General features: G+C 42.1%; 1 protein-coding gene across 1 annotated transcript in view; it reads left to right on the plus strand.

The window, feature by feature from the left end:
• IQGAP2 (IQ motif containing GTPase activating protein 2) overlaps positions 1-22,427 on the plus strand; it is a 258,660-nt gene that overhangs the window by 203,023 nt on the left and 33,210 nt on the right. Inside the window, exons 18-23 of the mRNA XM_052646137.1 lie at positions 1,131-1,202; positions 1,861-1,930; positions 6,347-6,555; positions 15,201-15,350; positions 18,551-18,714; positions 21,030-21,254. Coding sequence (XP_052502097.1) covers positions 1,131-1,202; positions 1,861-1,930; positions 6,347-6,555; positions 15,201-15,350; positions 18,551-18,714; positions 21,030-21,254 — 890 coding nt within the window. The remainder of the gene's footprint in view (positions 1-1,130; positions 1,203-1,860; positions 1,931-6,346; positions 6,556-15,200; positions 15,351-18,550; positions 18,715-21,029; positions 21,255-22,427) is intronic.

The following is a 22,427-nucleotide window of genomic DNA, read 5'->3' on the forward strand; positions in this document are numbered from 1 at the left end:
TTGGCAGAAACCAATACAATACTGTAAAGCAATTATCCTTCAATTAAAACTAAATTTTAAAAAATAAAGTAAGAAATGTCCATGAAAATTATGTATGGCATAGCCACATTTATTTAAGAACGTATTCCAGTATCAAATGGCAAAGTTCAGCAGTGCAAAACCGCAGTTGCTTTTGCACCAACCTAATAAATGCTTCTTCCCTAAAAAGTCCAAATTGATTTGGAGGAAATCCAGCTTTATTTCATGTTCTTTGTATGATCTTTTCTAATAATAATTAGAATGTTCAGGTTTAACAGTACAAACCTTAGTTGTAAGGCAAATGCAAAACCAATGACAAGAAGGAAGTACAGGAATTAGGGCCTGTGTTTAGTAGATAAGCCCATCTAACCCAGCTTCCGATCCAGGCTGGCTGCTCCAAGCTTAGAGAAAGAGCAGCCATCGGGATGCCCACTCTCAGAGCTGAAAACTGAAAAACTATCTGGCAATGAGCTTGTAGAAACTTGGAAATCCAGGTAAGAGTCAGAAGAGTAGGGCTGGAGAGAGATGAAGTCCGATGAGATATGTTAAGACTTTTTAAACTGTGAGGACAGAGAATGACATGGTTGAGACCTTTTGCATTATTAGTTCCTGAACATGTTACACTTGGAAATATTCTGTGCTCACCATGGAACACTTGCTTATTCAGCCAGAAAACCATGGGTCACAGTGGGTCCCTCATGAGACCTTTTGAAATGTTTTCCTGTAAAGGCCTAAAAAGTATTGGCTGCATTTAAGGGATGTTGGAAGCAACTCTGCACTTAGTTTTATTTGATCCCCTGACCCATTGCAACTCTCAGCAAAATGCCGTGCTCGCTTGGCTTTTATTTACTGAGATTAAAACAAAATAGTACAAAGAGCTGCATTACCTTCTCCAGCATAAGCATAATGTGTAACATGTTCTGAACCCCTCGGAGGAACAGCGACGAAAGAAACAGGAGGTGAAATAGAGGCTATAGATGTTTATTAGTTGGTGGGTGGCTCATTTCTACTTTTTTATCAAATTATCAATATTATTTTTAAGAGACTGCCTAGAGGGCTATGAAAGGTGATTTGGTAATTGCCTGGATTTTTCTTTTTCACTTATTTTTTAGATTCAGTCCTGGTACCGGATGGTAACAGCACGAAGGAATTACCTCTCACGACTGCAGTTTTTCAGAGCTCATGTAAGAGAAACACGTGGATTTTTGTCCTCCCTGAGAACGAACTTAAATGAATAGTTTGTGAATGTTAGCATTGAATGATTCTTATTAAATGGTAGAAACAAAGGCTTGGAGGAAAAAAATGGATTTTAGAACTCAATGTGGTACTATTTAGAGGCTTCTTACATTTTTTTGTGCAGAGTAAGACTGCATCAGTCAGAACTGGAAAGGAAACGGGTGAGGAAAAATTTATGTGGGCTAGTTATGCCAGAGAGTAAAACATGCTAATGAAGGACTTTCCAACTTTGCTTGCAAAGTTTTTAATTACTGCTAACCAGTTAAATATAAGCCCACAGGAGGAATTTTTTCAGGATTTTTGAAGAATAGATATGTGAACATAGATTGGACCATCTAAGTTTGGTGGTAAAATTCTTTTCCCCTTTTAGATATCTTTATTTAGACAATCCCTTTGCAATCTTGTTTATATACTGTTAGCTAACTTATCTGACCCTTTCTTCAAAGAGAATGCAAAGATAAACGTTGACTACACCACATCTAAATACTGTCAGTTCTAAATAGTGTCCATTCTTCAAATGCCGTCAGTTTTTGAAGAGTTCTAAATTCTAAAATAGTAGGGTCGATGGAACTCTGGGAGGTTGTGACTGGTCATCTTCTTTTGCAGAACAATGAAATTGTGAAAATCCAGTCTCTATTGAGAGCGAGCAAAGCTAGGGATGACTACAAAACACTGGGTAAGTGGGGCATTCTGAAACAAAGTATTCCTTATAAACCAAGCAAGCACAAGTTACTTCCATCTGATCACGTCATGCACGTTACCGCCAGTAGATCTGACCATCTCAGACCCGAGCATGTCATTGACAGGAAACGGGCCTTTCTATCAAAGTGGAATGGTTAACGGCAGTAGATGGGATTTCTTCAAAAAAAGAAATGGACAATGTTGAGGGAAGGGGATAAATTAGGAGTATGGGATTAACAGATACACACTACTATATATAAAATTGATAATCAGCAGGACCTACTGTATAGGCCAGGGACCTGTATTCAATATCTTATAATAACCTATAATAGAAAAGAATCTGAAAATTTATATTTATGTATGTTTTTCTGCAACAGCTTATGGAAAAAACCAATTTTGGCCAGGGGAAGGGGAAAGTGAAGGGAAAGTCGCTCAGTCATGTCCGACTCTCTGCGACCCCATGGACGGTAGCCTACCAGGCTTCTCAGTCCATGGGGGTTTCCAGGCAAGAATACTGGAGTGGGTTGCCATTTCCTTCTCCAGGGGATCTTCCCGACCCAGGGATCGAACCCGGGTCTCCTGCACTGCAGGCAGATGCTTTTCCCACTGAGCCAATATATATATATTTACAGTGTCGTGTTAGTTTCGGTGTTTTGTGAAGAATATATAGTGATATGTATGTAGATTAATGATAGACTTTAATTATGCTTCAATTTTTAAAAAAGGGAGTTGGCATGAATGCTGATATTTTTGTATTAAATGGGAGGTGAATATGGGCTCTGTGGTAGGGTTAATGGCAACCTCAAGAGGGCTCACGCCAAGGGGCACCTTCCAGGACCCCTGCTGCCAGCGCCCCGTCCCTGTGACAAGCCGATGCTGACTCCCACCTCCACAAGAGGCCCTCCAGCGCTGCCAGGCTCATGCCCACAGCACCAGCCTTGGGACGCGGTCCCTGTGCCCATTTCCTCAAGTGATGTGGGGAGAGCCTCGCAGGAGTGGACTCAGTGGTGGCTTCTTGGCAGGGCTGTCTTAGTGTTTCCTGCAGCCTGTCAGTCATGAGGTCACTGGCAGGAGGTCAAGATAAAAACTGTACGCCTGTCTCACTATGTATTTCAAAAGAAAATCGTGAAAAACAATCATGAAAGGACCTCTTACAGATATTCAAAAAATAATAAGAATAAGCTAGAGGCAGGAATTTAATGCAAAAGAGTTAGCCAGAAGATAAACTTACATCTGAATACTGTTTCATTTATTACCTGGCCTGTGATTTCTTTTTCTGCTCATTTTAAGAACAAAACATAGTCATATAAGAAATTTGGAAATATGAATAAGAAGGGAAAAAGCACATAGTTTCACCTCCCAAAGAGAACTACAGACATCTTCATGTAATTTCATTTTAGACTTTTCACAGTCCCTGTGGTTTTTAAACTGTCTTCCTTATAATACTAGTATGTCATTTGCAGAAAGTTGGAAAACAGAAAAAGAAAATAGAAGTCCCCCAGAAAGAGCATTCACGTTTTGTGCCATCTTTTTCAGCTTCAGCTCTGCTCATGTTTGTTATTCTATTGTTCGTTTGTTTTACATAGTGAAGCATTCTTTTATATGCTGAATTTTTAACATTCTAATTAGCATAAGAACATGTGATAAAGAGCATGTCCTAGATTAAGTCTAGAAGAGCTTGCTGATAAGTTTATTAGCATTGCCCAGATTCTTCAAATATTTAGGTCATTCAGGATTAGTTTTGAGAGAACAAAACACATCATTGTGTATTTGAGTAGTGGCCATTATGTTCTCTGTAACTATTTTGTGTCTTATTAATTTTTTTTGAAAGAAATCAAAATACTGCTCAGTAATGTTCCTAGCACAGTAGTAGTAAGTGGTTTCGCCAACACCTTTTATTGTCAAAAGTCTGTCTGAATTATGGAGCAAAGTGTATGACCCAAGGAAGACCCTCCCCGGTACTTGTTAAGGGAGCCTCCAAGGCCAGGTTCTGCCTCGAGCTGTGGAATCTTCCGAATACTCCCTTGCTTGCTAGGTTCCAGAATCCAGCATGCAGACTGAGGGAAGAATGTGTCTCTAGTGCCACACTGCTCCACTTTGCAATTGATGAGATTCATGTCTCCGTTGGTAGATGTCTTTCTTTAATTTTTTACAAGTAAAGCTGAAGAGGGGGGTTTGTTTTCTGAGCCCTGACACCCTAAAATAGGTAAATTAAGGATAAATGTTCCAAACACGTACAAACTGCTTTTCCTGTCCTTCTAGGGGACAGGTTTTTGTGGGTAGTTTTGGTTTTGTTTTTCTTTAAATTATGCTAGCATTTAGAATACTTTATTGACAAAAATCCATCCCTAATTTGTATATTCAGTAAAGTAGACAATTGTAGAAACAGTGCTAGATCTGGAAAGGAAAACTCAGCTGTGAGATTACAAACCAATTTCACATAATTTAGGGTGTGCCCACTTCCCTCAAGACCACCCCCAACCAATACCTTGTAAATAAGTAGAACATATATAACTTTGTGGGTAGTTTTTGTCACTTGCTTACTGTTTTTTAAAGTTACAAAGATGGAAGGAATTCCAGCTAAAAATCTAGGTGATTTCGTATTAAAGCGTAGAAGACAGAAACTATGTTAGTGAACAAATTAGATAAAAGCTGCTTTGGCAAACTAGGCAGCTTTGTGGTAACTGAACTGTAAATTTTCATTTCTTTCTCAATTTAGCACCTTCGTAAAACAACGGCATTTTCTTAAGCTGAAAAATATCGCTTTTCTTAGTTTGTCATGATTCATTTTCACCCATTTCCTCCAAAAAGGCACTGAATGCATTCAGGTGTGGAACTTGCTAGAACTTTAACTGGCCACTTGTAAGGGCTGACTGTGAAGTTGGGTGGTTTCCTGAAACTAAAGTTACCACAAAGTGGTGTGAAGATGCAAGAAAGCCAACTGTTGACAGAGGAGCTGTTACATTTGAACCATAAAAATGTGTAAATTATTCATTTGTTTCTACCTGCCCTCTTGGCACACAAAATGATACACAATTCTCTGGAGCAGGCAGAGAGAACTTTGGATGAGATGGCTTACGTTCTCTCAGCTGTGTAACTGAGCTCTGGTGTGTGGTTCAGGCTGTTCCTGAAATGGTCATGTCACCAACAGCATCTTTGGTAAAACAGTAGGAAAATAAATTCACATATGCTTTGGTGATCAGGAAGTGAAGGGTCCATGATCCACGGTAACTTGCGATCTAGTGGAATGTGAGGTGTTATTATCCAGTAGATTCCGAGCCTGGAGGCAGGTGTGGACCTCTGATGCTTTTCCTTGATAGATACCGATAAACACATCAGAAGAGGCACAGTAGTAATAGAGATGACTCTAGAATTGGCTGTTTGTGCTGGGTTCATGCTGCTAATTGTTTGCGTTGTTGATTGAACTCTGTGTTTCTTAAGTGAGAAACCACCACACAGCCTAACAGCAATAGTAACATAAGGAAGCTTGAATAGAGCTCTGATGTAAAGGAGAGGATGTTGACTGAGGCTGCCAAAGCCGGGCCGGGCTCTCTCACGTCCTCTTTGTGTTGCTGTGTCCTGTCATCAGCACCGAAGGTCCAGTTGTTTACTCTTATGATTTACCCAGAGTCACTCTCACCAAACACCTTTAAAAAGTTGGGTGTTTTTTTTTTGCAAAGTCACAGTGCTGAGGAATCAAAGCGTAAGTAAGGTTCAAGGCACTAAGGGAAAGCCCGTGGTAGAATTTACATAGATGCCCTCACCATGACTAAGCCTGGTCTCCTAGGTGCTGAGGGCCCTCCCTGGTTCATGCTGAAACGACAGGGACCCAGTTTCCATTTCTAAAATTATTTTGTTTCTGCCAAGTGTTCCAGCTGTGGTCCTCTTGGCTTCTGTTGGACCTTACAGTTCTCCCTTGACTGACCTTTCCTAATTCCCCTTTCACCTAATTCTTGCTCCTTCCCCCAGAGTCTTTTGGACAGAAAAAACAAACACATTCTGCTTCCTGCAGCAAGAACAGAAATCTCTTATCTGGCTCAGCCACAAGCTGTCAGAGCTGGGACTACTCAGTGTTAGCATTCTTTCCCAGATTCCTCATCAATAAGACACCAATAGATAGAACTATCTCCTCAGTGTGGGAGTCCTGGAAACAGTGTGAGAGACGGCTGATAAACAAATGCTGGATAACAAGGAAATTGTGAGGCAGATGTTCTCAGTGGCCTGCATTTATTTATATGATCAGTTTCCTTTGACACGTCATGTTTGATGTGAGGCGGGATGATTCACTGTGGGGCCCAGCACCATCATTGCTCTATTTTCTGATAATGCTATCTTTAAAGACCTAGTTTCTGTCCTACTGATGATCCTTTCAAGCATGCCCAGTTGAAGCACTCCTTTCCTTTCCTTGCAGTTGGCTCTGAAAACCCCCCATTAAGAGTAATCCGCAAATTTGTATACCTGTTGGACCAAAGCGACTTGGATTTCCAGGAAGAGCTGGAGGTAGCCCGATTGAGGGAGGAAGTGGTGACCAAGATCAGGGGCAATCAGCAGCTGGAGAAGGACCTGAACCTGATGGACATCAAGATCGGGCTCCTGGTGAAGAACAGGATCACGCTGGAGGTCAGTGGGGTCTCTGGGACTCTTGGCTCCCAGAAGACAGAAGATGCTTGTATATGTGCCCACATCACTCTTGGTCCAGCTGAGCTCCTTTGGAGTCCAGAACGGGTGACCCAAAGTTTGTTTACCATTTTTATTACCATTTAATGATGCTCAGACAGAACTGACCTGGAAAATTCTTTGCCTTCCCCTCTTTGATAACATTTGGTAAGACTTCTTTATCATTCTCAAAGGAAGTTTATACGAAATAAAACCTACTTACATGTGTCCCTTCATAGCAAGACTAAGGCCTTTCTATACTATAAAAGAGAAATTAAAAGATATCAATTTATAGTTCAGTCTGGTCACTCAGTAGTTTCCAACTCTTTGCGACCCTGTGGACTGCAGCACACCAGACTTCCCTGTCCATCACCAACTCCCAGAGCTGGCTCAGACTTATGTCCATTGAGTAGGTGATGCCATCCAACCGTCTTATCCTCTGTCGTCCCCTTCTCCTCCTGCCTTCCATCTTTCCCAACATCATGGTCTTTTCCAACGAATATTCAGGACTGATTTCCTTTGGGTGGACTGGTTGGATCTTCTTACAGTCCAAGGGACTCTGAAGAGTCTTCTCCAACACCATGGTTCAAAAGCATCAATTCTTCGTCACTCAGCTTTCTTTATAGTCCAACTCTCACATCCATACCTGACTACTGGAAAAACCATAGCTTTGACTGGACCCAGACCTTTGTTGGCAAAGTAACGTCTCTGCTTTTTAATATGATGTCTAGGTTAGTTATAGCTTTTCCTTCCAAGGAGCAAACATCTTTTAATTTCATAGCTGCAATCACCATCTGCAGTGATTCTGGAGCCCAAGAAAATCAAATCTGCCACAATTTATAGTTAAAAACAAATATTTCAATATGAAAATACATGGGCCTGATGCCATTAGATGTGATAAAGTTACCAGAAATTGGCCCCCTGCACAGAATAACCACAGATGGAGAGAGCTACAGTCGAGACTGGTCAGGAGAGTGGTGGAAGTGTCCATGAATTCATTTTCCAAAATGGAGAACAGGGTAATAACTCCTGGGTAATAACTCCTTGAATGAGCAAAATGTGGTCTTCCCTCCACCCCGACCACTTGACGTGGAATTGCCGTCCTAGAAAACTAAGTTTATATTAAAATTCTGAAGGATCTCTGTTGTGCTTATATGTAACATGGTTAGATTCTAGGCTCAAGCAGTTATACACTGAATTTTGACCTACATGAATGACCAGCAGGGCATTAAAAAATCCAAGCATGTGAGATATGACCCAGGCCCAGCCTACCGACAGCTGGACCGCAGAGCATCTGTCCTCCCAGCACCCGCGCACTGGAAGCCAGCAGTGTCCTCCAGTCCATGAGATGTGGACCCACCCACACTGTTCCCAGATGACCCCTACAGAGTGGCACTTCCCTGACGTGCCTGGGTCTATGCTCAGTTCAGTTCAGTCGCTCAGTCGTGTCCGACTCTTTGCGACCCCATGAATCGCAGCACGCCAGGCCCCCCTGTCCATCACCAACTCCTGGAGTTCACTCAAACTCACGTCCATTGAGTCTGTGATACCATCTAGCCATCTCATCCTCGGTCGTCCCCTTCTCCTCCTGCCCTCAATCCCTCCCAGCATCAGAGTCTTTTCCAATGAGTCACCTCTGCATGAGGTGGTCAAAGTCCTGGAGTTTCAGCTTCAGCATCAGTCTTTCCAATGAACACCCGGGGCTGATCTCCTTCAGAATGGACTGGCTGGACCTTGCAGTCCAAGGGACTCTCAAGCGTCTTCTCCAACAGTCACTCCCTAATAATGGCCTCTAAATAAATAACACTGTCGTTTTGTGTCTGTGAGAAACCTGCTAGTGTCAGAGCTCCAAATACCATGTGAAAAGTGTTTTTATCCAAGGAAGGAGACTTCCAGGACAAGACCTCTCTCCGTGTCCCTATTCCCCTGCCATGTCAGTTTTCAGAAAGCCTGTAAGGAAGGCAGGGAAGCTGACCTCCTGGATGCCCTGAGAAGCCGACAGAGGTCAGAGGTGCAGAGTCAGCTTCCCGTGTGGTTCTGGGAAACTGGGAGATGAGCTCTGTGGTCGTGGGAGTGCCTCACTCCTGTCTACCCACCTCACAGGGATTCCAGCAAATCACCACGGAGAAAATAAGGAAACCAGAACGATCCATAAGACAAGAAATGACCATCTTTCCTAAATATTAAGGAATAAAACTACACATTTAAATTTTCTGCATTTAACTCTATTTTCATTATTTTATCCAGAAAAACAATAGTACTTTGGTCTTTAAAAACAGTATATGTCTGTATTGTTCAACACACATGAAAACTTTTAAGTATAATATATTCCAGAAGGTCCCTCAGAGAGTGCCTTTTATAGCCTTAAACTGCTGTTTTATCCTATTCCCATAAAGTCGTAAACAGGAAATGTCTTGCCTTTTAAAATAAAGGCTTAGTTGCAAAAGAGTAAATAATTGAAATATGTAGCTTGTGGAAATGCAAGCATGGCAGATTTTCAGATCTTTATGAGTGTTTAAGATGTTTTTAAAGCATTACTAACTTTTTTTCTTGGATGTCAAGATTTTTATTTGCAAATAAAAAAAGCTGACCATGATTAGCTTAGAGAAGAAAAGAATTCACAAATACCAGAATCAATAAAGCATTACTACTTGACAGCATTGTGAAACTTAATTCTTCAGCTTATATTCTTTAACACCAAATATTTATCAAGCGCTGATTAAACTAGTGATAAGTACATACTCTTTCATCTTACCATTGATAGGATTTTTCATGTGATGATAAGAATAATACAGTTAAAATTTTATTTGCAGTGGTAAAATAGTGGGAAACAACCCAAACCCCAAAACATCAAGTAATAGAATCAGTCCAACAAGTATGTTACAGAGCCACCAGGGGAAAAAAAATCACTTCTGAAGAATATTTCAGGGCAGATAGAAAGGGTTGGAATATAATGGAGAAGAAAATAAAACAGTGAAATTTCTTTTATTGTAAAATATGTATATACAATTAAGCTAAAAGTGAAGAGGAGCTAAAGAGCCTCTTGATGAAAGTGAAAGAGGAGAGTGAGAAAACTGGCTTAAAACTCAACATTCAAAAAACTAACATCATGGGATCTGGTGCCATCACTTCATGGCAAATAGATGGGGAAACAATGGAAACAGTGACAGACTTTATTTTCTTGGGCTCCAGGATCACTGCAGATGGTGACTGCAGCCATGAAATTAAAAGACGCTTGGAAGAAAAGCTATGACAAACCTAGAGTGTGTATTAAAAAGCAGAGACATCACCTTGCTGACAAAGGTCCGTCTAGTCAAGGCTATGGTTTTTCCAGTAGTCATGTATGGATGTGAGAGTTGGACCATAAAGAAGGCTGAGTGCCAAAGAATTGATGCATTTGAACTGTGGTGTTGGAGAAGACTCTTCAGAGTCCCTTGGACTGCAAGGAGATCCAACCAGAGGATACTAAAGGAAATAAGTCCTGAATATTCATTGAAAGGACTGATGCTGAAGCTGAAGCTCCAATACTTTGGCCACCTGATGTGAAGAGCTGACTCATTGGAAAAGGCCCTGATGCTGGCAAAGATTGAAGGCAGGAAGAGAAGAGGACGACAGAGGATGAGATGGTTGGATGGCATCACTGACTCAATGGACATGAGTCTGAGCAAGCTCTGGGAGTTGGTGATGAACAAGCAAGCCTGGCGTGCTGCAGTCCATGGGGTTGCAAAGAGATGGACACGACTGAGCAACTGAACTGATCTGAAGCTGAAAGAAGAAAACAAAACTAAGCAATTTTTCTTTGCATGATAGAATTAATGGTTAATTAATTATGGTTGATTCTTAGAATGAACCATTTTTTTTGTTTGTTTTAAACAATGAGCATGTGTTGAGCGAGAGAAAAGATTTTAAAGGGAAGTGACTTAATTCTTACAGAGCAACTCTAGTTCTCTGTAGTAACCCTGTGTCTTACTATTCTGTTAAATGGTCATTCCTGCTAGAAACCTCACAAAGTCAGTGGGCAAGTGAAATAGCTAACAGTGGTTAGAAGCAAAAGGGAAAGTTAGGAAAAAGAAACAGATAACTGAAGTAGAAGTTCTTGAGCGGTATAGGGAGGAAGAAATGTCTAGACTCTTAATTAGCTTGAAGGAAGACTGAAGTAGAAATAGCAGGGAACCTTGGATCACTAAAACGCCCACTGATGGCTGTACTGTATCACGTGAGTACAGACTTGCAGCCCAGGGCTACCTGAGACCCAGGACTGAAATTTACTGCTTAATAAAGCTCCTTCATTGCTTATATGAACATGTTTCCTTAACGTCTCTAGGCCTTTTCTTTACTGGAAAATGTGCTAAATGGCTTACCTGGATTATTTTTAACCTTCACATCAACTCAGTAAGATTGCTATTATTAAGCCCATTTTATATATTTACGGAAACTGAGCCTTAGAGAGGTGAACCTGAGCGAGGTCACAAAGCTCCTTATGCTTTGTGGATACCCATACTTTTATGACTCCAAAGCCCAAGCCCTTTGTCCTAGTTCACGCCTTCTACAAAAGTGTGTATACATTATCATATCACCTGCATGCAGATAGTATATTACCAGGGGGAGGGGAAAGATGGTGGCAATTAGGGCAACACTGAAAAGTGGAAATATTACGACAAGTTGAGTGCCATTGCTGCTTCAAACCAGCATTCCCCGAGATGTACAATATTTATCGATAAGAATTGTTGTTCAGTAGCTCAGTCACGTCTGACTCTTTTGCAATCCCATGGACTGCAGCACGCCAGGCTTTCCTGTCCTTCACCATCTCCTGGAGCTTGCTCAGACTGATGTCCATTGAGTTGGTGATGCCATCCAACCATCTCATCCTCTGTCACCCCCTTCTCCTCCTGCCCTCAATCTTTTTCAGCATTAGGGTCTTTTCCAATGAGTCAGCTCTTCGGATCAGGTGGCCAAAGTATTGGAGTTTCACCTTCAGCATCAGTCCTTCTAATGAACAAGCATTCAGGACTGATTTCCTTTAGGATGGACTGGTTGTATCTCCTTGCAGTCCAATGGACTCTCAAGAGTCTTCCTGTTCCTGTCTTTACCAAATCTATTGATATTAATAATACAGAGGAATTTAGTTCTGCCCTGGAGCTTGCCTACCACCCCCTGCTCTCTCCTCTTCTGTATATGTCCAAAAATATGACCCTAAAGATGAAGTCTGCTACAAAACAAAGGAAAAGTCCCCCGTTTCCAGCACTAACCCCATTGAAAGTAGTTGGGAGGCCACGGGCCAGGGGGACAGTGATGGAGAGGTTGCAAGTACCAAGATTTTTTTCCTCTGTATATTTAAAATCAAGATAATCAGTTATCCCATGTATTTGGGAGAACTGTGTGATCTGCGCATCACCAGTTATTTGAAGAGGAGAAGCCTGAGTTAGATGGAACTGTAAGCCAGTTAGTCTGGTGCTGTCTTAGGATGCCTTGGGCTTCCTGATAGCTCAGCTTGGTAAAGAATCTGCCTGCAATGCAGGAGACCCTGGTTCAGTTCCTGGGTTGTGAAGATCAGCTACAGAAGGGACAGTCTACCCACTCCGGTATTCTTAGGGTTCCCTTGTGGCTCAGCTGGTAAGGAATCCACCTGCAATGCAGGAGACCTCGGTTCGATCCCTAGGTTGGGAAGATCCCCTGGAGAAGGGAAAGGCTACCCACTCCAGTATTCTGGCCTAGAGAATTCCGTGGACTATATATTGAGGTCGCAAAGAATCAGACTTGACTAAGTGACCTTCACTTTCACCGTCATACATAGATAAGGATATCAGGCCACTGCCTGCCTAGACTGTTCCTGAGCACCCACCTGGAGATAATTATGCTTCCTTTCTTCATCCTGAATGTATTTTTACATATTTGTGAAATAAGGGGGGAAATGTTGCCTTTTGGAAATTTTTATAGAAATGTAATCCCCTCTTTCCCCATATAAACCATTAGAAGAATATAAGTAAAGGATTAAGTCAAGGTTGCCCCCACCTCCCGCCAAGCTGAGAATGAGAAAGAATAAAAACATAGATGTAGAAAGCAGTGGATGTAACTACATAGAACTATTTAATCTCAAAGCTCCAAGGGTTTTTCTCCCTACCTATGAACTGACCCCAGCTATGGGCGTAGTTACCGTCTTTCAGTCATTCAAACAGGTCTGACTCTTTGCGACCCCACAGACTGCAGCACGCCAGGCTTCCCTGTCCTTCACTATCTCCCGGAGGGGCTGCTGCAGAGAGTCCTTTGGGGCTAAGAGCTCAAGGAAGCAGACAGACAAAGTTTTGGGAAGAACAACCTTCTCGCCACCTGCTCTCTGGGACAGTGACCCAATGTTGGGTGGCAGAGGAGGCATCCCAGAGCTGTGGCTTTCATGTAAGACACATGCCATCAGCAGGCCATGAAATCAGTTTAGTGTGTCACTTCAGTCTTTGAAAATGGAATAGAATAAAAGCAAACTAAAGTATCAGTGTGTCCCAATAGTAAGAATGAGTATCACTTTGAATAGTATGTGAGGGTGTGTTTATCAATAAAAGATGTAAAATGTATCTGTTACTGTGGATCTCCATAAAAATATTTGGTGGATCCTTATCTAAAGGACCTAGCCTGGTCCATGACCCTTTAAGCCCCTTAAGGGGACACAATAGCCTGAGGTGACCACTTGACAGTGTTTTTAGCCACATACTTTCCAGCCATCCCTGTAAATAGTTAAAGGAGCCTGACTGAGGATCTGAGAACCTTAATTTTGTTAAATACTTAGAGGCTTCCTTTCCCTTCCATCTCTAATTTCTACATCGCATATTTCTGCAAGAGCTTTTATAGATCGAAATGATAGAATTCATTCTTTTAAAGGTTACAGTTTAGCAGTGTTTAGTATAGTCCCAAAATTGTGCAACCCTTACTTCTATTTGATTCTAGAACATTTCATTACCCCAAAAAGAAGCACCCCCCCCAAAAATGTTCTGGAATTAAAAATTGTGGTGATGGTTGCACAACCTCGTGTCTTTATGGAACACCACTGAATTGTACTCTTTGAAAGGACAAATTTCATAATATGTGAATAATATTTCAATTTTTTAAAGTTAAAAAAGGAAAAACATCCATATTCATTAACATCATCACCTGTCACTCCAACCCCCAGCCATGGCAACCTTTAATCTGCTTTCTGTCATGATAGTTTTGCCTGTTCTGGATCATCACACATATATGGTCTGTCGTGACCAGCTTCTTTCACTTAGCATAGTATTTATGTTATAGCATGAATCAGTACTCATTCCTCTTTATTGAAAATAGCATTCCATTCACATTTTTTGCCCATTAATCAACTGATGGACACCTGCAACGTTTCTGCTTTTCAGCTGCTGTGAGCATTCATGTGCACGTTTCTCTGGATGTAAGTTTGCAGTTCCCGTTGGCATATATCTAACGGTGAAATTGCTGGGTCATGTAGTAACTTCTGGGGGCTTGCCAGGTGGCGTAGTGGTGAAGAATCTGCCTGCCACTGCAGAAAACACAAGAGACACAGCTTCAGGCCCTGGGTCAGGAAGATCCCCTGGAGAAGGAAAGGGCAGCCCCCTCCAGTACTCTTCCCCGGGAAATCCCATGGACAGAGGAGCCTAGCAGGCCACAGTCCATGAGATCACAAAGACTTGGACACGACTGAGCGCGCGTGCATAGTAACTTGTGTTTAACTTCTGAGGAACGGCCGAATAGCTATTAATGTTGAACTTCTCTTCATGTGTTTATGAGCCATGTATAGATGATCTTTGGGAAAATCCTTTGCCCATTTTTTAGTTATTTATCATTTTATTTTTAGCTGTAGGAGCTCTTCATAGTGTACGGTGAATATAAGTCTCTTACCCAATTTGCAAACATTTTCTCCCATTCTATGGGTTGTTTTCTTTGATAGCGTACTTTGAAGCACAAAGATTTTAATTTTCATGAAGTCCACTTTTTGTTGTTGTTGTTGCTAGTGCTTTGGGCACTGTAGCTAAGAAACCGTTACCTACATATACAGAGATGCATGTGTGAGAAGGTTCACTGCACTCTCTGAAATACTAATAAAATGTAAAGAAACTGTTCATCTAAAGGAATATGATTAAATAAATTATGACACACACCCCCCCTAAAAGAAACCATTGCTTAATCCAGGGTAGCAAAAGCTTTTGTCTAGGTTTTCTTGTAAGAGTTTTATGGTTTTCGCTCCTCTGTTGTTTATGATCTCTTCTGAGTTAATTTCTGTTTATGGAGTGAGGTAGGGGTCTGACTTCTTAATTTTTGGACCTGGATATTTAGTTGTCCCAGCATCATTTTTCAAAGACTGTTCTCTCCCTATTTAAGTGTCTTGGAGCTTACATTGCACGTTTGAATAATTGCATACAGCTTAGGAGAACAAATATTGCAAAAGCCAAATTTACCCACGATTTGGATTTTTCTTAATGTGTTTAGCACTCTCTGTTCCTTTGTTTCTTCATGAGGGAAGGTGGAAAATTGATCTTTCCAGCTATGTGTGTCTTAGGGTGTCTGTGAAGGGACGGGGGGGAAGAATACCAGAGTAAAAAGTAGTAATTCCATAAAAAAATTTTTTCCAGGATGTAATTTCACACAGAACCAAACTGAATAAGAAAAAAGGTGGAGAGATGGAAATACTGAATAACATTGACAACCAAGGGATCAAAAGTTTGAGTAAGGAGAGACGAAAAACACTGGAAACGTATCAGCAGCTTTTTTATCTTTTACAGGTGAGAATCATTTCTTTCACTGTGAGTTGTGGGTAAATGCTACGCTCCGTGTTGATGGTTTACAACAGATCTTCTCCCATGCTAAGGCTATGATAGTTTACACATTCTGAGCACTACTAAGTACCAAGCATTAATAGGTGCTTCACGTACATTTTCTCATTTTAATTCCTACTACAACCCTGGGAAGCTTCAGAGAATAGCTGATTGTTCTTCTCATATTACATGTCAGAAAACTGAGGCACAGTCAGTGGTGATGAAAGGGTATTGGGACCCTGGCAGGCGGCTTAAAGCTTGTCCTGCTTTCCGAGACTACGTTACGCTCCAGTTATCAGCACAGATGATATAAATCTACCAGTAACATAAGCAGATGCTGTCAAACATGGAAAAATTAACTATGTGAAAAACAGATCCCTGCCAGAACCAGCCTGTCCTTCTTTTGAGGAAGGAGCTGGGGAGTTTGGATTAGGGAAATAGGAGTCCTTTTTTCTTTCATTATTTCCGTGACATCACTCTTCTCTAAATGAACAGTAATTTTCCATTGCTTCCAGAGTGTGGGTGAGAACTCAGCTGAAGTGGTGGCCGCTGGACTCGGGTGGACCAGTTTTATTTGTTTGTTTGCTTGACCATTGATTAACCTCATCCACCCTCCGGCACATACAGTGAGTCCCTAAGGGAACAGTGAGAGAGAGAGACAGGGCCTCCCCTAGGACGGAGACTTTCCCCCTCCGGTGTCCCTGGGGCCGCTGCTGGTGGCCCTGATCCCGTTAAGGCGTGGAGATGCTTGAAATCTTTGCTTGAGGATCTCGCTGGCATCACGTGCGCAGAGAACACATTGCCCGAGCCCTAAGGGGTAATCAAGCTCTTCTCTCAGGGGTAGCTGCCCCGCTGAGAGAAGAGCTTGATTTTGGTAGTTGAGCGTGCTCTGCTTAGAATGGACTGGAGCACAGGTGTAGTACCGCAGATGTCCACGAGGTGGCGGCATTGAAGGAAAAATGGTAAAACAAAACGTCCTTGGAATCCTCTGCTTAATGACAGCTTGCTTTCCAGAAAGAAGAGGGCCTCGCACTAGGTGGGGAAGATTTCTCATCTGCTGATATTAGGTTAATGTTCATTCACCAGCTAGAAATTTGATCGTAGGCATTTATCATTTTTGACATCTGTTAACTTCCAAGCGTATGAAGCTGCTTCAGGATTTAGTTTTCCGATGTTGAATTTTGACAGAATTTGTGACATTTAGGAAGGTGAAAATTTAGTCATTCGCCTAAAGATCCCCTGGAGGAGGGGATGGCAACCCACTCCAGCACTCTTGCCTGGAGAATCCCCGTGGACAGAGGAGCCTGGCGGGCTGCAGTCCCCGGGGTTGCAAAGAGTCAGACACGACTGAGCGACTTGGCACGCACACGCACACTAAGATTTGTAAAATTTACGCTGCTGTGTAAATGGAGGCTCACTAATGGAAACGAGAAAAAGCACTGGAACATGTTTAGGATAATTCCACAAGTTTTATTCCCTAAACTATCCAAAATGGATAGAGCCATAGCGTGACCATTCCGTTGTATCGATTGAAGTGTCAAAACACCATGATTTTTCTTTACCTTTTCTTCTCTCTGCTTTGGAGACAGTAACCTAAGACTAATGAGGAAACTAGAGAGAAGCAAATGGGATGGGCCTTTCACCTCTGGAGATTCTTAGGCACAACAGCAGGCCAACTAGTCCAGGTTTTGCTGTGGGCTTGTGTCTTCAGTGTGAGCTTAAATGTAAAGTTCTTAGGTCATCTGAGAGGAGTGAGGAGCGGGCTTCTTCAGCTGTAATCTTCCTTTCGTAAAAGCCCATATCTTATATGGGAAAAGAATCACCCCAGAACTCTCAGAAAGTCCTCCTGAGCGCCTTATTTATAACATTTCAGCCAGTCATTACAAGCGTGAGAACAAGTCTAAGTAGTAAGCTGAACTAGAATTCGGGTTTTCTTAAAAATTTTACAGCTGAACTTCTTGAGAATATTAAATACTGGTTTCCCATGTGTTTCTTTTACATGAAATACGAAAGCAAAGGACAGTTTTCTTTTCTCACTGAAAGGAAGATGAAGAGTAAGACTTGCGCATTTCTCTGTCACTTTAATTTTCTTTTCTTCTAACCTCCATCTGATTAGTGTAATGCCTTCAGAAAAACCACATCACCACAAAGTCTGGCGCTATAGCTCTTGAACTCCATCTTCAGCTGAGCTCCTTGTCAATTTTTTTTAATTCTTGTCGATCTTTAAAACTCGTCCATCTTTTTTTTCTTATCAGTTTCTTCTGGCATTTTCCCCATGACCTACCCTGAACTACACCCTTCAGCCTCTTGGCCTCGCTCTTCCTTTCTCATGCTTTGTAAAACATCATGGCCGGGCTTCCCTGGGGGCTCAGTGGTATAGAATTTGCCTGCTGATGCAGGAGACACAGGTTCCATCCCTGGTCCATGAGGATCCTCCAAGCCACAGAGCGGCTAAGCCCATGTGCCGCAGCTACAGAGCCTTCACTCTGGAGCCCGTGCTCTGCAAGGAAAGAAGCCACCACACTGCAAAGCCCGTGCCCTGGAACTAACAGTAGCCCCCGCTGCTTACTGCAGCTGGAGAAGGCCCGCACGCAGCAACACAGGCCCCGCCCAGCCACAGATCAAAGGATCTGTAAGATAAAAAGAAGTCATTTAGAAAACATAAAATATTTGTTAAACCATCACGGCCATCCCATTGTCTGTCTTACATCCTTTGCGTTTGCTTTCTAGTCTCAGAATATAGACTGTGTTGATTCATCCACCGGTCCTTCTAAGACAGTCTCTATAGCTCAGCCCTTGAGCCATTCTTGCCAGTCTCTTCAGATAGCTCAGCCACCCTCTCTCTCTTCTTTGTCTCTACAATGAATATTAATATTTATATTAACGCCTTCAAATGGTGAACAGTGAAACATGTTCATAATGCAATTATACTCCATAAAATATGACATGATATAGTATATAAAATTTAAATCCTACCATAACTTTCTATTATAACTTCCTATAGTAGTGTTATTAGCTGCTACCTGTCTTAATATGAGCCAGATATTCTTCTGTGTGCCTCATACATAAGAATTTATTAAAGAGTAAGGAACTGGGTACTCCTCTCTGCTTTCATAATATATTAACATACAGTCTTGTGGGGGGTGTGTTTCGTCTTCTCTCTTTAGACCAACCCTTCATACCTGGCTAAGCTGATTTTCCAGATGCCACAGAACAAGTCAACTAAATTTATGGATACGGTTATTTTTACCCTGTACAATTATGCTTCCAATCAGCGAGAAGAATATCTACTCCTCAAGCTTTTTAAAACCGCTCTGGAGGAAGAAATAGCGTACGTATATATGTAAAAATACCAACACGTTTTGTTAGTGGTGGATTTCTCTGATTTACTAACATGAGAGCTCACTCATTGGAAAACACCCTGATGCTGGGAAAGATTGAAGGCAAAAAGAGAAGAGGGTGGCAGAGGATGAGATGGTTGGATGGAATCACCGACTCAATAGACATACATGGATTTGAGCAAACTCCCGGAGATAGTGGACAGGGAAGCCTGGCGTCCTGCAGTCTGTGGGGTCACAAAGAGTCGGACGTGACTTGGTCACTGGACAACAGTTAGAAGTTATTTATCCATATTAAAATGTATCGAATCTCTTAAGACATTTCTACATCATAGATATATTAAAGTACAACTTTCTCCTTTTCTAGTGCTGAGTTAACTTTTGATTTTGCAAGTGTACAAAGCTTTTTAAAGTCAGTGAGAGGGAATTCCCTGGTGGTCCAATGGTTAGGACTTTGTGCTCCCACAGCCAAGGGCCTGGGTTCAATCCCTGATCAGGGAACTAAAATCCCACAAGCCATGCTGTGTGGCCAAAAAAAAAAAAAAGAGAGAAAAAGAGAAAAAAGTCAGTGAGAAAAATTAACTTCATTAAAATGATGTGAGTAATAAAACCATAATCAGAGGAGGATAATGATCTCTGCTAGTCTTTCCTTCTTTTGGAACTTAAGCTGCTTTTTACTAATTTATTTTCTGACTTAGTTTATATTTAAAATATGTAGTTTACTGTAAAGATTGGGGGGGGGGAACACCCCGTAAGAAATACCTTTATCTTTCCTTCCTTCTGGATGCCTTAAGCAGTGCTAATCTCATGGGTCTGCAAAGCTCTTAGCCAGGCCCCTCTGCCCGCAGGGTGTCTATAAGGCGTCAGGAGAAACAGCAATGCTATGCAGTAGAACAAGGTAAGGACTAAATGAATGACGTGCACAGTGTCAGAGGGACGGAAAGAAAAGTTCCAATTAGGTCAACTGAAAGAGATTTTATGAAGGAGAAAGGAGTTGACCCAAAACCTTGAAGACTATCTACAGTTTTTATAAAAAGAAATGCAAGAGGGAAGTAAAGCACCACGGAGAGAGAAACAGCACGGGCCAAGGAGCGAGAGAGGAAGTAGAAGAGGGACATCCCTGGGGGTCCAGTGGTTAAGACTCTGCATTTTCACTGCCAAGGGCTCGGGTTCAATTCCTGGTGAGGGAACTAAGATCTTGCAAGCCGCACAGCAAGGCCAAAAATGAAAAATAAAGGAAGTAGATTAGTTTCGCCAAGAGGTAACTTAATCAGTGACCACCAGGACATGAGGGTTGGGCCAGATCATCGGAGACACTTGAGCAGAGGCCCAAGTGCAGAAGCTCTTGTTACTCTTGTGCAAGGTTTTTGACATGAGCACATGGAGTTTTTAGATTGATCTCCCACCTGCGTATGAACGGAATGAATTGGAGCTACATGGTTCAGGGAAATGGGGGAGTGAGAAGGAAAAAGGCACAGCTTAGATTTTCAGCACGCGGAGTCTAAGTTTTAGGTGTAGCACATGTGGATGAAACTAACCAGCAGAATATTAGAAACTCAAGACTAACTCCCAGGAGAGAGGTGGGGAGCGTCACACCCCTACACTGCCACCCAGTAGCATCATTATTAGTCTAGGTCCGCTTTCAGTTCATCCCTGCCTTCTAGATTGGAATTCAAGCTGAGAAATTACTTGTAGATTCTTAAATTTCTCGAATAAGAAACTCATCATATACCTGAAACTTAACACAACGTTGTAAATCACCTCTACTCCAACAAAAATTTTAAAAACAAACACTCATCTTACAAACACTAGCTTTCTCTTCTTTATTTAATTGTGGGAGTGGTAGATTCTGGGGACCAGTTTATTTAATGGACACTCAGGCTTCCAGTGACTCCTGACAAAGCAGAATTAGGATTTGCATTGTAGACCCTACTCTGCAGGTCCTCTTCACCCTGCAGACCTTCGGCCGGATGCGTCGGGCGCGTTGTCTAGTGATGACAGCAGATAGAATGGTCATACTTAGCGTGAGAGCTTTACTCTGACTTCCCGCAGGTTTCAGACTCAGGGTGTGATACCCAAGACAGCATGTCACCCAGAGGTCTCCCTAGACTCAGGTGTGCTCACCAAATAGAGACGGGAGATAGCTTCCTTTTAAATCACACTGCCTTTGACCGTCAACGGGCTAAAATACAGCCCCCTTCTTCCCCACCCCCATCCCCTGTCCAAAGCCCTTGTCTGACAGAATATACACTGCTTAAAACTCAGTTCGCAGAAGCGAGCCACTTGGTGTGGTTTGGGCTGTTTTCAGATCCAAGGTGGACCAGGTCCAGGACATAGTCACTGGGAACCCTACGGTCATCAAGATGGTCGTCAGCTTCAACAGAGGTGCCCGGGGGCAGAACACGCTGCGCCAGCTCCTGGCTCCGGTGGTAAAAGAGATCATTGATGACAAGTCCCTGATCATCAACACGAGCCCTGTCGAGGTGTACAAGGCCTGGGTGAACCAACTGGAAACGCAGACTGGAGAAGCCAGGTAGCGAAGCCAGGGCGATGCTGGTCTTCAGCGCTGTTTTATCACTTCTATGTGTATACTTATACACACTCTTAAACATGGTTAAAAGACAAAATTGACTGTACAAAAAATTACTTTTCAATCCACGATTTATTACCTCTCTTTAATATCTCCAGGCAGGCAACATTCTTGGACTCCTGCTCATCTTAGTGGTACATTTTATTTTCAGATTTCAGTACCAGTTGATGCCCAAAGCCACAATTTCTATAGTTCTTTCTCTTGGTTTTTCCTTGTATGTTCCTAAACCTGGACCTTGAAATGGTATACGATTTCTCTTCACTTGGTAATGCCTACTTTTCTACAGTTACCAAATAAATAACTTGAACATATAAGCATTAACTAGCCAGGTGGGATTGGCTTATTTTAGGTGGTATCGGTAGATCTAAGCAATCCCAGGTTTTTATTTCCTGAAAAAAAAGGGCACCTTGTAAATTTCATTAGGATATGCACAGAGAATTATATAGGTGGTTGTCACAGCATTGTTTGTAATCGCCAAAGTTAGGGAGAGTGAAAATATTTAGCTTTGGGGAATCTGTTAAATAGATGTATAACACATAATGGAGTAGTAACTAACTATTGGGAATGGTGGTATAGAAATATATTTGTTGGCCTGGGGAAAACAGTCACCATATCATTTTTGGTTGTAGCTTGATACAGTAACTCATTTTCTATGTAAAGAAAATGCACGCATTTATAGACACACACACACGAAGAATCTATATGGGATGTGTATAAACATGAACTGCCTTATACACCCGTACACACGTGTGCAGAGGACCTAGAAAGTTAAGATAGGAAAAGCAGCTGTCTCTCGGTCAGTACTATTTCCTTGCTGGCTTATAGGCAACTTTTTCTGTAAAGACATGCTGCTCTTGGAGTGGGATGGGGGTAGGGGAGGGCAGCTCAAGAGGGAGGGGATATATATAATTATGACTGATTCACATTGCTGTGCAGCGGAAACCAAGGCAACATTGTCAAGCTATTTTCCACCACTTACAAAGTGAGAAAGGAGCTTACTGCTCATTATGATTAAAAAGAGAGAGAGTTAGCTGGGTCCACCCCTCCTGGGTCTGCTTCTTGTTTTGGAAGAGCGCAGATGGAGCTCCTGGGGTCACCGCCACGCACTAGCCGCTG

This window comes from Budorcas taxicolor, chromosome 10, assembly GCF_023091745.1.
Source record: "Budorcas taxicolor isolate Tak-1 chromosome 10, Takin1.1, whole genome shotgun sequence".
Lineage (NCBI taxonomy): Eukaryota > Metazoa > Chordata > Mammalia > Artiodactyla > Bovidae > Budorcas > Budorcas taxicolor.